Here is a 16,689-nt window from a genome sequence, read left to right as displayed (position 1 = left end):
ACGATCTGCTAGTTTTCTTGCTAGAAAGTGGAAGACTGAATGACTCATACAAGTTTACGATGCAATTCTAATGTTACTAAGATTGAACCGACTCAATAATACCAATTAAAAACATATTTTAAGCTACTTTAACCCGAAACTATTGAGATAAAATCTGGCAAACTCCACATGAGATATTTTTTATGATTACTCTGCTGTCGCTATGAAACATAATGATAGCTAATAATATATGTAACATCTTCTTCCTATATAACTTTATAGTACAATAGTTTTTAATTCTATAATAGCTTTTAAGTCTCCGTCTCCTGCAAACTGGATATCCATAGTTGAGGGTTACGCAACATAGTGATTTCTTTTGAATTTTCACGTTAGCGTCGAACAGCCAATAATGCCGATTAAAATCAAACGCTGACCAACACATGGAACATGGACTCGACGATAGCATGCAGCAAGAAGCCCGAGCGCAAGTCTACGCGATCGTCGACCTCGAAGAATCGGTTTTCGTCACGAAACACGCGCTCGGAAGCTTTCTATGCCGGCGCGGAACCGTTATCCGATCGACGCGCGTTGCATAATTCCGCCGGCCCAGACCCAGATACAAATTCCGCTCCAAATTCCAACGGATCGCCAGAATGCGCTAGGAGGCACAATGCTTCCGGTCGCTCAAAGAATCTGGACACCTTGGCTCTGATGAACCTTGAAGCAAGAAGGTTGCCTAATCGTGAAGTCTTTTACACAGTTCCGCGAGACTTGGCGGTTTCTCGAAAAGAAATTTTGAAAAAATATAACAAGGAGAAGACACAAGACGAAGGTTTCTCGAAATTTAAAGAGCGTGTGCACCATCGATGGAAACGAAATGATGTTGACACAAGCCATCTAGAAAGACCTAAAACTTTACCATCGGTGGCGAAGAAATCGCACACGAATTTACAGAAGATCACTCAATCTTTTCAAGGATTTAAAAAGATCTCCAGACAAGATATTCTTCACAGAAGAGCCAGTGTAGATGCCCCTGTCGGTGTTTCTCGAAGAAGGAGCTACGATGAGCAGGTAGAAAGTTCAGAGGCGACAGGTGGTACGTCTTCCAGTTTTACGAAGAACGCGCGACCAAGGCTGGCTAGGTGGGGCAGAGAGAATGAGAGAGAGTCCCGGTCAGTTTGCGATTTCCTGGCAGTCACGAACAAACTACAGGACATCACCAACGGCCTTGTACCGAGACCATCGACCTTGCCGAAAATAATTCACGCCTCGAGATCGTCTCGATTATCGGAGGACTGGACGAGTTCTAAAGTCGTTAGGGACGCAGTCAGAAAGGAGCCACCTGTCTATGGAAGAATTCGTAGAAGAAAAACCTCATTGCCAGCAAATACTGAAACCATAAAGGGTTCTCCGTCTTCTTTAAACACTCTGTCGAGGTATCCCAGGCTAGGCAATACTCATGTCAGAGAAAGGGCCGTGGATGTGGAATTCAGAGCCACCACGAGACATCTTCGTGACCCTGTGCCTAACACGCCGTACCAATCTAGTTTATCCCAGACTGACATGAAAACACGCTCATCTGATGCAATCTACGCGAAAGTGCCTCGAAGAGTATCGAAAACCTCTCAAAGCCATGATAAAAAGGTTGATATTAAAGATGGTGTTAATAATAGGCTCGAAACTGACGTGACTGGTCATAGGACGATGTCGCGCAAAAGGATCATTAAGAACATGGACACAAAAATATACGAGGATCAAAATAGTTCAAGAACCGAGGACTCCGCTGAAATTCAAACAGAATCTTTGTCAGAAAGTTTGTCGTATCAGAGCAAGGACTTTGATGTTTATGGAAATAAAGATGCTACTAAGCTAGAGGCTGAGAGACCAAAAGAAACAAATATGTTTAAGTGTGATGTGCGAGAAAATTTGGTGAAATCAACGAAGTACATATCAAAGTCTCAAAACAAGTTGATTGAAAACTTTCACTCGAATCATCGGGAAATTGGCGCGACGACTAGGTTAGCGAACACTCTTCCTAGTTATGTGAAAAGTTCGAGAAAGTATACAACCGAGAGAACGCCAGGTATCGATTGTCGCAGAAAACTGTCGAAGGAAACTGGAATACCATCGAAACAAAGCAAGGAAAGGTCGAACTACGTGAAGAAATCAGCAACCAGTCACGCCAAAGCTTGTAAAGACAACAGCCGATCGAATTCGCCAGTGACCACGTCCTCTATCTTTGGTTTTTGTACGGGGAAAAGGAAGGTTCAATCTTTACCGCAGAACACTGTGAAGAATGAAAGCATCACGTCCTATCCTTCATGGAACATAAAAACGGTCAGACAAAATCCAACAATAAGCTATTTTACAAATTTATATAAAATTTATCATTCAGAAACAGTTAAATATTGTTTAAATAAGAGGCAGTGGTAACTAACTATTAAGAAGATTTCTTACAAAATGATTAAAGAGTACTAATTTTTAAATGTTCTGGTTACAAATAACCATTTTAAGTAATTAAAATTTTGCGTGAATACCAATAATCATTATCAATAATGGAAATTCTTTTTGGTTACGAATAACTGTTATTGGTGACAGAATTGTTTTTGATCACGTATAACCATATAAAGCAGTATTTACGTGACGGCACAGTGACTATACCGCGTCGGTGACTTCACTGACTGACGACCAGACTCATCCGTACCATACTCTTCAGTGTTTTTGAATCAGTCGAATCTGAGTTCTCACGGAATTTTTTAGATGTAGACTCATACATAATAAATAACAAATATTTCTTGTGTTATTAACTTTTGAGCCAACTAAAGTTAATATATTTATAATCACAATTTGATACTCACAGCTTAACGTGAAAAATGCAACATTATGTTGGAGCTACCCAAACGAACACTGCTCCATTTGTCTAACACGTACCACTCATAATATGTAGATGTATATCCGGTCATTCGGTATACATAGGTGTGTATATTAAGGTGGCCCCTATTTTTCAACCTCTGAATTTTTCCTTATCACCCCTTAATATGTTTCAGTTTTAAAAAATGGAATAATTTTGTAAGATGATATGGAATAAAGGTGTAGTGGAGATTTGCGTATGAGATTTTATATGTAAAATTTTTGGACCCCGGAAGCACGTTTTCCTGTTATCTGATCGAACCCAATTTTTAGACGTATTATTTTTTATGCACTACGCATGACAGTAAAACATTAGAGAAAATATTTTCGTCTTCTGTAGCTAAGGGCCACCCTGGTGTACATACGTGCAGTAAGCCACGAAAGTATTCGAACGCTGACACGTTAAATGTTTAAGGGTTAAAAGATGCAGTTATAGGGAAAGTTCCCCTAGCGCCCAACATCATCTAAATCTGGATATTAGCTATATCATTAAAGAATGAAACGTGACAAAGCGACCAAACTGCAAGTGACAGAGGAGAATATCCTCCTAACTCATATATGTATCTAAGACACAAATAGTATCAGTGCGACCAAATTCCTCTAAACTGGGTGTAAATATGCATGGTAGAATTTCTCCATTCTATTCCTTTACTTGTTTGTTTCCTCCATTGATTTGAATTTTTTATTATTCAGTATCCAGCTCATACTTCGTTACTTTGTTTAAGTCCTTCACCTATTTCAACGTGTCTGATTCGTGCACTTTTTACAATATCTTCGCTGCCGTTTACGCGGTAACGCGTGATCAGGATTTCTCGCAAGTAACCGATCACGCATATTCACGTGAGAGGTCTTTGTTCGTTTAATGGTAGCCCTATGGTTGACAGTTTGGGGATGGTCACCCGTTTCAAATTGATAGCGAAGATGGTTAACAATAAGTTATACACGTATATCAGTAGCCAAAATTTTCACTGAATGAAGACTACCTTATAAAATGACCCATGTTTGATTTATTTATATAGAAAACTTTACTAGATTTGCGAAAGATCCCACTGTACCATTTCAAGGTTAATATTATAGTGTTTGACAACCCTATTAACATACTCTCAGTAGAGTAAATATTAATGTAAAAATCTTTCTTTTAGGAAATAGAAATATATCACACATGTATTCCAAAAGTGACAATTTAAAAAGTAAGTTCTTTAGGAAAGACAAGAAACTATTTTTGAATGTAGAAAAGAATTATAAATATACGCAATTAATAAAATTCAGAAGAACAATAGAATTGTTTAACAGAAATACAATGTATTGTGTCATAATTATAGTCATAATTTGTTTGAAGAATTATTGATTACTCACCATATTATTTGAAATAATTATAAGTAGTTACTTATTTCACGAATTATTTGATTAGACTCTCAGAGTTCAAAGTTCGATAAAAAATATTTGTCTTTTGGTGAAAATTTTGTTTCTTTGGTAAATGGAGGAGTATTTATTATTTGAACTCCTTTACGATCGTAACACAGAATCGCGTTTTTTGAGTTGTGAAATATATGTGCAAAGCTGTGTATGTGCAACATTTTGCATATTAAACTTCAATATTCATATACTTACAATAAAATGAGACCACTGAACACTATAGGTAAAGTACTTACACATTTTAAGAAAGGGGCCAAGGATATAGCTTGATTATATTTCTAAATATTATGTAATGATAATCGAGTAAGTGAGATAGTAGTGTATGCTTTCACAGTAAAGAGAACTTCGCAATCATACTGTTATTGAACACCCATTCAGTTTTTAAACATGACAGCTTTTAAGATAGATCAATAACAGTTCTTCATTTAACGCGCCCTAAAATTAAAATTTGTTTCTGTTTTTTCAGGGTGAACTGGTGTGGTTCGACCCTGGGGTCGGTTATGTGCTGCCAGGTGAAGTTCTGGAATACCACAGAGCCGCCAACGTTCTTTCAGTTCAAGCAGTGATCGCTGGCAAGGTATGAGTTTAATTCAACATTGCATCAATGCTCGCCGAGCCTAACGACAGGTAGAAAGAGGACAACTTGTAACATACATTATTCGCGATTGAAACTATTGGTTGGTTAAGTTATGATGCAAGATGCATAGGTCTCGCTATGATGCACCAAGTATAAGTGTACTTTCATCATAGACGTTCAGCGACGAGCTCGTCTCGCTGAATAGGAACCAAATGTTTACCGTTCTCCGCATACACAATGACACTACACTATACGCTATTATCTCGAAGGGATAAAGAAACAGGATAAAAGTGTGTTAGGCTACATGCTAGTCAACAATACGAGTCCACTTCGAGGCCAAGGAGCAACCGGTTATTCTGCATTTCCTTAAGACGACGCCCGCTTCGGGGGCTTGCTCGACGTTTTTGCTCTGTTCCATTGACTCTCAGTTGAAAACAATTTAGCCGAAATCGGAAATTATTTATTGGGATAATTTGGGTAATATTGATGTCTAAAGTGTTATGTAACAATTAGTTTATTCCATTTTGATATACCCACTATTGAATTTATTGTAAATTAAATTTCATGGCAATTTTGTATAGTTTCTTCACCTGCGATGTTAATTCTCATCGGTAACTTGTTTTAGAGTATGCATACCGGATAATTCTTAAATGTACGTATATCCATACATCAAGGGGTCAGTCTACACACTAAACTAAGTAAAAAACGTGATATGAACATATATTTTATATTCCTTACTTTTCGAATTATGAAAAATTAAAGAAGATGTTCACATTCCGCCTCAGGCCTCAACACATGCTACTACACACCTTAGTATGTACATCTTATACTATTTTCTGGGGGAGGGGAGGATATTGTAACCGATCAGAACTAGGTAACTAGAACTAGGTAATACAGTCCTGGACAAAAAGATAGCACATGTGTGCTATCTTTAATTACTCAGGAACTACATAGAATTTCTCAAATGTAAAAGTTAGTACGTAAAGGTCACGATACAAAAGTAAGAAACATGTTAGAAAACAAGGACGCTCTCGCTGATGTTTATAGTTCGCAGAAAAAACATGTAAATACTAAGGGCGAAGTGTGCATAGCACACTTGAGTTTTCTGTTGACATTTTTCAATAGTTTCTGATCTGTTGAACAGTTATTAACAAGTTTTGTGTATTACATCATTAGGTCTCGATATGGGTCGCGAAAATAAATTAAGTGAGAGTGAGATTACAGAGATCATTCAGATAAAAAGTCGTAACTTGAATGTTTCTCAAATTTAAAAAATTGTTTAAAGAAGTCGAAAAGTTATATATAATTTGTTAAAATATCCGGCAAATTATAGCAAAAAAAGTTCTGGGAGGCCATCGTCTTTATCGGAACGAGATAAACAGGTTATTATACGAATTGCATCAAACTCAGCATTAACATCTCGTGAAATTGCTTACCAATCAGGTGTTACAACGAACATTCGCAGCGTACGCCGTATTCTTCAGAGGTATAAATTTATTCAGCGACTGAAGATTAACACAACACAAGAAGGAACGAGTATCATTTACGAAGGATCGAATTTACAGAAAGCGAAAATGGAGAAGAATTTTATTTACGGACGAAAAGAAATTTAATCTAGACGGGCCTAATGGCTTTGTATATTACTACCATGACACACGAAAAGAAGAAATTGTAAGACAACGACGACAAATGTGATGGTGGAATAATAATTTGGGCCGGATTTGGTTACAGAGGCAAAACTGATATAAAGTTTATTAATGGGAAAATGTATACAGCTTTAATATCTGAACAAATACATAAACATGCAGATAAGATTACAAAAGGAAATTTCATCCTTTAGCATGACAATGCTACCGTACATCGAGCCAACATTGTAATAGCATATTTCACAAACCAAAAAATTGCAGTTTTGTCATAACCAGCCCGCTCCCCGGATTTGAATATAATAGAAAATTATTGGAATGAATTAGCACGTGCCGTATATAAAAATGGAAGGCAACATGAAAGTATTCATGAATTAAAGGAATCCATCGTAAAAGAATAGAACAAATTACCCCAAGAAACGATAAAAAAAGCTTTATAAATCATTAACGAATCGAATGATTGAAGTCATTGAGAATAAAGGCAGTTATACTCATTATTAATTTTGATGTAAATCGTATTTCTAGAATATATTTATCTGTGGATTTTGTAAATGTGCTATCATTTCGCTCTCGATATTTACGTATTTTTTTGTGAACTGCGAATATGAGTAAAAGGGATCTTATTTTCTAACTTGTTCCTTCCTCTTGCGTCATGACCTTTATGTACTATTTATTATATTTGAGAAATTCTACGTAGTTTCCGAGCAAGTAAAGATAACACACATGTGCTATCTTTTTGTTCAAGACTGTAAATAAAATTTTGAATTGAAGATGCTTTTCGACGTCTGAAGTCTACGCTAAATATTCCCGAAAACATTTACAGAAATTCAGAACGGAAATTAAGGATCTGTTTACAGAACAATGGCGACCACACATCGAAGCTGGTGATCAAGCTTGATTACTTAGAAGCATAAATCTCGATGATTCTATATTGTGGCAAAGAAGAAAGCACCTAAGATGCAGAAAAGAATACTGAAAGTTTAATATCGTTTTATAAGAAAACGTTTGAGTTGCAACTCATGGTTCCTTTGATAAGTTTGGTCTCTCGTAGTGACTAGAATACAATGCAAATATAACAAAAGGTGAATTTGTCGATGTGTGACGCCCTCACTGATTTTGATGACTTTCAAATATGTAATAAAAGACAACATTCTGAACAACTTTTTCCTATACATATGTATACTAGGCCGTCGGATTTAGTTTCCAAGATATTCGTAAAAAACCGCCGCTACTACTCACTGAATTTCGTCTTCGCGTATACGTGTGAGACCACCTATGCGTAGCGCAGCTCGAACGCTTGGCTATTCTTTCCGAAAACACAGCGCGGTGTGACGCACTACAGCAGCCGATAAAGTTAAATATAAGTTGTGTATTCGCCAAAAACGTACCTTAGAAAGACAATTACATATTACAGTGATTAAAGAGCTAGATCTGAATTAGGTCTGGGTTAGTGATAAATGTGCAGATTAGGGTATGCTACGAATGAATTTCTACCTGAGGTAGTTTAAATATATTGAAAGTTATACCTCGTCACTCGTTTCTTCGTCGTGCGCTTCGCGCACTAAAATACATAACATGCCCCTTTCCCATGGCAGACCACCGAGCGTAGACAGTATTTTCCAAGTTGAACCCCCACAACCTTCGATTGTGGTCGCTTCACGAATTTCTTTCACGAATATCTCAGAAATTAAAGCCGATTGTCTAGTACATCTAGTATACGAAAAAGTTGTTCAGAATGTTGTCCTTTATAACGTATTTCAAGTTCATCGAAATCGGTGAGGGCGTCACATATCGATAGGTTGACTAAAATTTGGCCTTGAATTTCAGGATGAAAATCAGTTTTACGACAACTTTATTTTAGAGACTTCTATGAGTCCAAAGGTATAGAATCACCTTGAGAAGCTGTGACACAAAATTTTATTACACCGTGTACTTATCTATTCACTAATAGGATTTGTCAATAATCGAAACTCGCAATCAATACCTCAATCTCACAAATTTAGTAGGGCTCCAGAAGTAACAAAATAATCATGTGCACTTCTGTTAAAATGACCAATATGCACTTCACGTATGGCGTAGCCAACGAAAGTGAACATGAAGTAAGTCGGTTACATGTAGAACACTTTTTACAATTCGAGGAATGCCTGACATTTTTGAACGAGTGCGGAACTCAAGGTTAAGGCATGTAGTAGCGTGTGTTGAAACATGAGGCGAAATTCAACCATTGTTGAAAATAGTCTTCATTAAGTCAATTTTTTATGTGACGTGCAAGTTGTACTGGCCATCCATCGAATTGCACTAGATTATCGTGTTGTTTACGTTTCATATGTTTACCTGTAGCACAAACTATTGAATTTTGTTTGAAAAAGAGTGAAACATCCTATAGAACTATATAATTTAGAGATTAACTGCTTTCATAAAAAGTGATTTTTCCATGGGATTGACTATACATGCTGTTTCGTTGAATGTGATAGATAATAATAAGATAGCTTAAAACAGAATGGAAAAAGAAGGAAGAAACAGATGTTCTTTTAACGTTTTCAAACGTTCAAATTAAATTTACCATTTATTTACACTAAACAGATGCGATTTTTTTCGAAAGCTTTCTTGTTCAAAGGAAAATATTTATTAAGGATAATATACTTCAGTACATCTAGACGTCATTTACCTATTTATATTTTCCTAAAGATGAAGTTTTCTCCTCTAGTAATTGAGTTCCTTATTTCCTCGGAGAGAAATCCATCAGTAAAATTTTAGAAACGCCTAAACTCTCTCCCCTATTCAGCGACAAGTATCCCCTACGGGTTACAGGAGAAGATTGCTAAATTTGAAAGATCAGTTCATTGAATCATTTTGCACCGTTGTTTATAATATACACTAATATTCAGACCGTTGTTTATAATATACACGACCATTCGAGTAATAATTAGCAATTAAAGGTTCGCACATTAAAATTGAACTAATCTTCGAACGAGTTCTCGCATTCGAGTTGAACTATTGGTCATTCATAAAGTTGCTACGAGTCCAGGCGAGTTACGTAAAGTAACTATGAAAGGGCTCGATTCAAAGCTCCTTCCGTTGACCTTTGACTTTGCCTGGAAGTCACCATGTAAGGGCCGATAGGCCTTTCTGTTGCACCCAATTAATAGATTTTCTTCGAAATTAATATCTTTCAATTTTTTCGGAAACTCTGCGATGCAACCGAGTCCCCACCATTTTTCCCATGGATTTTTGACTATAAAAAGGCTAAGAAACTCGGTCTAGCGGGCTCACTCGTAATCCAGTTTTGAAGTTAGTACGTGGCTTAGACTGGAAAGCAAGATCGAGCATTAGTTCTCCTTCAAGCAAAAATCTTTGAGTACAGTACGTAAAACCTCACTGTAACGTAGTCTTAACGACGCGTCCCCCGCATACCTCTGTGCGTAATCGAGAGAGAGAGGACTTAGTTCCGCGACACGTAAAATCATAAACACTTGTATTCCTTTGAGTCAACTCAAACGTGTAATTATATACAGTTTTATAAGGTTTGTTAAATTGGATTTAGTTCAATCAAAACCTTTCCTAAATCCAATAAGAAGCGAACGCGTAAACGATCCCACAAATAATATATCTTTACCGCTCGAGATATATATTGTAAATTTAAAAGTTACGAGGCTATATTAACATCTTTGCAATCCTTGCGAAGGTCCTTTTCCTAACCTACAAGTGGCTCCCGGTGTTGGCCATTGCGCATTGGTTTGTCCACGTCCCGTGGCTCCTGGCGAGTGCAAAGTTAGTCGCTAGTTCGTCCACAGTCTTTATTCCATCCTAGCGGCTCCCGATACTCGCCAAGTTGAGTGTCGGTTCGTCCACGAAAATCTACCTAAAACTTAAGGTGGCTACCGATGTTGGCCTTTGTGCACTGGTTCGTCCACATCCGTGAGGTGGCTCCCAACGAGTGCAAAGTTACCCGTTGGTTCGTCCACGAAAAAATAACAATATTCCAAAAACCCTGACCCTCGGTCAGACCATCTAGCCCTCGGCTCGTAACAAAGTTTACACATTCGAGTCGAACTGAAAGAACGTTAAAGCGAAGACGTTGCTTTTTTAATCGATTCATTTATACATTATTGTCTATATTGTTGCGTTTTTAGCCTGGAATTATCTTGTAGACCGAGTTTGCATTCGTTTGCCATAATTTATATTTCTTTGCACGAGTCAGTTAGAGAATCATTAGCTCTCAATTGAATTAGTCGTTCTAAAATTAATTTGGCAGGTGACTGTCGAGTATTATATTTGGTTGAAGTATATGATCCCAGACAACATGTAGATATCTTATGTCCGTTTAGAGAATGTTCAAGATAGATATTTGCACATTCAATGGACATTCCGAAAAGGTTCAGAGGTCCTCTATGCGTTCTCATTAGGTTCTCTAAATGTCGTAGAAACGTTCAATTTACATTCTCGAGATATTTTTCGAATGTTCGAAAGGAACATTCTCTGTACTTTTTACGAACGTCCACATAGCACCGACTTTTTCTTTTAATAAAATTAAAAGTAATTCAATTAACTCCATGAATATCACATAACTGTTTTATTGTGGATACATTGCTTATAAATTAGAATTTTTAATAAAAATAAATTTATGAAATAAACTTTTTATTAAAAAAAGATGTAAATATTATAATGGATAATATCTTTATTCAAAATTCATTATAATATAACATTCACACAGAAAAAACACACTGCGCACGTAATCTACTTTAAACTCAATCCTGGAATAATGATGCAGTTATATTTTACTTTATGCAATTTTTTATGATAATAAACACCACCATACTATGGATAATATAATTAATCTTATACGTATTTAATTACTCATAATAGTGTTATCTTTCGCTATATCAAAAATTTATATTCCGTATCTTTCATTCTTCTGGAACCTTCTTACACGTTTTACAGTAACCTGCATTATCTTTCTTATTGAAATTACAGGATTTTAAACCAGCATTAAAGGAAAGACTTAAATTTTTAATCATAAAAAGTACAGTAATAAAACGTAGTCCATTCACTGAAGATTTTATTCTATAAATTTATTTAATGAATGTAACTGGTTAAGACTGCAGTTTTGAAGTGCAACCTATAAAAAAAGTTATCCGGTACAAGAGTTTAACTCTTAATATATACATATATTGAAAATTAACTTAAACGGAAGATAATACAATAATAAAGAATTTATAAAAATTTATAATTTCATTTAATTTTTTATTTTAAACGGATGAATCTATGTGCATCTTATTCATTTTCATTTTCTCGTTTTTTTCACACGCTGTCCTTTTTTTCGACCGCGGTTCGTTCTCTTTTCACTCACTTTCGTTGTTTCTCAGCTTGGCGCTGTGCTGCGCTGTCGAGAAAAAGATAGGGTGATCAATGGATCGATTCTTTAGGATTTGTCCCTATTTTGGGTTCGACATCCCAGTGTTCCAAAGATGCATTTTCGGGACTATTGTGTACCCGAATTTCAAATATTTATAAGTTTATAAGTATAACTGACTTTGTTCGTTAATAAATAATTAGTGATAATTAGATTAAAGAACAGAATCATCTAAATTTCAAAACTAGGTATGCAATAATTCTGTATAATTTTAGTATGACTGTAATGTGAAAAATAAAAAGTTATTGCAAACGGTAAACAGTATATAGTCAGAAATATAAGTGTAATAAAAACTAAATCATTATTGTAATTATTTCTCAATAAGAACTTGATTTTCTATTTGCAATTACGAAATCATAAAGCATGTAACGTAACATCATAACTTGAAATTTTTATTTAAAAAATCCTTTTAATTGATGTTTATTTAAAAAATATGATTTTTTATTTGCATTTTTATTTGCATATTGTACAGAAAAATTTATGCTTGTATATCACAAATATTAAGTACGCGTACTTTTGAAAAGAAAGATTTACTTCTTTTATAGTCGTCATGTACTGTATCCTGATTTCCAGTTCCATCGGTCAGGTCACTCTAGATAAAAATGCAGCTACCCAAAAGTTGGACGTGATCGCTTAGTACTGTGCGATATCAGTGTGTTTTTACAATACTTATACATTTGATCAGAGTTACTAAACAATTAAGTAATTATGTCTACTACTAATGATTATATGTAATCATCATAATTATTCTTAATATTCAATCGCAAAAGTAATTGCAGAACAATCAGTTACTGCCCAACTGTACTCTAGTTTGATTTTCGAAAGAAGAGTCAGTATATCTCGGTAAATAATAACTATAAAAAGTTATTGGTCTACATCGACTTTGCACATTAATGCAAGTAAAAAGTACATAGATATCTAATAAAATGGAGTAAAACAGTTAAATAGAAATAGGAGAATACTTCAGTTAATGTCATATTTTAGTTATTGCAGATACAAAGATCTTATTCTCTAAACTTGTCACTTTATCATAGGAGTTCCCTTACTTTTCCTCTTCAATTAAAAATCATTTGAATTAACTTTTTTTAGTTTTCTAATTAAAAATCGTTGCATGAAAATTGGACCATCTTGTTTATTCACTTTGTAGATGAAAAAGCTTTGAAGATTTTAAAATTAACCTGATGTATCTATTAGGTGGAATATTATAATACGTAGAACTGATATACAGGTATCACTTACAAGAAAAGGTTTATTGATGTCCGCCTCCGATTGTTTTGGTTTTCAGGTATGTTATAAAGGACCAAAAAATAAGAGATACCTAATTTTATTATACTGGTTCGTTGTTATATTTATAAGGTAAAACTACCACTTGAAGTTGATAAGATGAAATACGAAAAATAGCTTAAGTTAGTTAACAAATTATTATCAGACTTGATATAAATTTAATTTGTCGCATGAGCATCGAACTATAGGTGTATTATCACATAGTGCACACTTCATTTGTGTATGCTGTTCGAAAGCAAAATCTACAGGATTCTCAAGATCTCCTAATTTATTTTCTATGTATCCACTTTCATACCAAGCGTACTGAAGTATATTTTTATATCTCGGTGAAAACAATTGATTGTGAAAACATTTTATATCTCGGTGAAAACAACTAACATAATTTTTTCACACCCTAAATCCGTCAACATCTAAAGGCTGGATTCGTCCAGTGGTGCCCTTTGGAATTATCTTAATTGTAATTTCTTTGTCGACTGGTTTTGCATCATGTACATTTTGTTCACAGTGTCCACTCCAAGAGTCTAGTAACAACACATTTGTGATTCCAGTTTTAGGAAAAAATGCCTCTTCTCACTTCCAACATTAATTATGTATATATTAATTATCAATAAAAGATACCTTAATTAAGATAATTTCAAAATACTTCATTACCTAAAGTAGGTTTCCCAGATTTTGATATAGTCATGTACACGTTCATCGGCTTAAATAATGTTTTCTGAACTGTTGGTTCAAATTGCCCGCTTACTTCCTGTAAGACCATAAAGAGGGGCGACAACAATCTTACATCAGCAGTTACCGTTTGGTTGTATTGTATAACTATGTGACGTTGGAGATACAGATTGCACGACACATTCTACTTTGTTCATGCCTTCCATTTCTAAGATTTGTCCAGAATCATTTTTTAAAAACAATATTATTTTTATTAACATAATGTTTGCGGGACATTTCGCGCACGGTCTTGAGCTTGGCGCGGGCGATATTTTAGCCGCCGCGTAAGAAATTAAACGTTTTTAGAAATCGTTATAACAATAACAAAAGTAGTATGTCAATATAACAAGTATGTGTGTTTTGGAACTGTCACAAAGACGATGGTAACATAATCCGTCGTTGAAAAACCTGTATAAATACGGGACCCGACTTCCACCAGCAGATAATGAAAAACCGATTTTTACGTGTTCCGCAAGCCACCACCAGTCTAAAATAACGGATTTATTCTCGCCTCGAAAACAATGTGTTAATGAAGTACTTATGTGAAATTCAATTTTCAAGAAAAAATTTTTACTTGAATTTGATCGGCTCTTAACAAGATAAATGTAGTTCACCAATCAGGGGTGGTGTACCCCTCAATAAGGGTCGGAGGTAATAGAACCAGTAATTTGTTATCATGCAATAATTTATTAGTATAAAATCCAAGGCTTCTTAAAGATTTTAAGAATCTTCTTGCAGGTTTCAAGTCTTAAATGTGCATTTAAACAATTAGGGGTAGTTTACGCCATGATAAGGGTTACTGATAATAAGGACATTATTCACCCACCCAGATATGCTTCAAATTATAGGCTGCTCTATTTGAAAGTTTTTATAGCTTTATTATTATTTTCATAACTGTTTTTGTAAATAATGCTGGCCTTTACACAAAGTCATAGTAATAAAAGTATTATTGGCCCCCTTCCAAGACAAATAATACAGCAGTAGTAATATTAACACCTGGTCATAATAACACGATTCACCCGGTTCGCTTACCTGGATGGAAATACCCCGCTATCTTTAACAATTTATTATTATACCAATTTTAGCAGTATTACTCTAAAAAAAACTAATTTTCGTTTAAAAACAATAAAAAATCTAGGAGCCGCTTCTTTTCAATATAAAAAGGAAATAATTTCGAGTTATTGATACATATGATGCGAAGTATGTAAAGAAATCTATTTTATCGGGACAGTAAGAGAGAGATACACTTGTCCTCAAAGATAGAGTGAGATATCAGGTCCACTATACAACGTGACAACGTCGCACGGCCTACACAGGCTGTGTTGGGTGCCCACCAAACTAATGAATCGACTGACCGCCACGTCTGAAGTCTCTTCTTTCGAAAATCAATGACTTTCTTGTGAGTTATGAATTAACGAAGGTATGATTGACACCCGACAGTATCTCTAACTGACAGTATTATGAATAAAAACAAGTTTTAACGTCTTTTAAAAGACAATTTGATACAAAATGGGCATTCATAACAATTTAAAATCTTTTCAAAGTAACGAGCCGAAGCATGGAGCACGAATCGTTCAATAATTCTTACTGTCTCCGAGTTGTAATCCAATAGAAAATTTGTGGAATGAATTGACGCGAAAATAAGGATTATACTTATTACCGATAAAGAACTTAAAACACACTAAAGAAGGAAGGAGAACGTAACATCTTTAATTAATAAAAAAGGAGTACTCAACATACCAAAGATTTAAGACATGTCGTAACAGAGAATGGTCATGTTACATAATAATACATTTATTTATACTTATTAGTTATTTATAGCGTTTAAATCGTTTTTCGCAATGGATCTGGATATTTTTTTCTAACCCAATAATGACATATTTTTTCAGTTAACATTACCACAATGTAATGTTTATAAATTAGCTAAGGGATATATACCCATACATTTTATATGGGTATAATTAATACATTTTCATAAAGAATAAGTATCCTCATAAATCCCAATTAGGACGAGTAATTCCGTAGGGTGTCACAGAGATTAATTACAACCGAGGGCTCTAACATTCATACGTCAACGCGTCGGAAGTTGTAAAAACAAAAGGTATACAAGGATAAGATTTCCAACGTGGCCGCGTAATGAGGAACAGCCAAATGCGTTAGGCGCCGCGCCGGATAGAAAGTTGAATCAAACACCGAATGCCGCACGTTCTTGGCAAAATATTTCCGCCAAGGTGGTCTGAGGCACTTCGGAAAATTATTCTGCCGGCCACAGAACGATGTATCAATCCTGGCGTGAAAGTGCATATCGAAAAGGAACAACATGCCGGCTGCTTGCAATACCTCGCTGCACTTTCAAGCACCAAGGACACGAAAGACTGTATTGCGAACATGTCCCTCGTGTTTCTTGTACTCGCCTCGTTTAAGAAAAGAGGTCGAAATATGAACTACTTTTTGCTTGAATGAAAATAATAAATACTAAACATGCACTACTATCAATGTGTTTATTTGAAAAAGAATTTAGGTGACACTATTATTATCTATAAATTCATTAATTTAACGGAAATATTTTGGTATTTTTTTGTAACCCTGAAAACGTGGTTAACTAAATTACCGAGATCACGATTACTAGCACCTGATCAGATACTTCCATCCTGTTTGCTACCATTTTTTTCGCAAATCACTGCGTGACTTATCATTATCATCCAAATGTTAAATAAGAAGCTGAATCAATCATTAAATCACGATCGTTAACATCTTAA

General features: G+C 35.2%; 1 protein-coding gene across 1 annotated transcript in view; it reads left to right on the top strand.

Moving 5' to 3' along the window:
- Window positions 1-426: 426 nt before the first annotated feature.
- The window catches only part of Myo10a (unconventional myosin 10A), a 120,011-nt gene continuing 103,748 nt past the window's right edge, over window positions 427-16,689 (top strand). Inside the window, exons 1-2 of the mRNA XM_076378361.1 lie at window positions 427-2,316; window positions 4,772-4,882. Coding sequence (XP_076234476.1) covers window positions 427-2,316; window positions 4,772-4,882 — 2,001 coding nt within the window. The remainder of the gene's footprint in view (window positions 2,317-4,771; window positions 4,883-16,689) is intronic.

The sequence above is a fragment of the Calliopsis andreniformis genome, chromosome 5 (genome assembly GCF_051401765.1).
Source record: "Calliopsis andreniformis isolate RMS-2024a chromosome 5, iyCalAndr_principal, whole genome shotgun sequence".
NCBI classification, from domain to species: domain Eukaryota; kingdom Metazoa; phylum Arthropoda; class Insecta; order Hymenoptera; family Andrenidae; genus Calliopsis; species Calliopsis andreniformis.
This window is presented reverse-complemented; position numbering and strand designations above follow the sequence as displayed.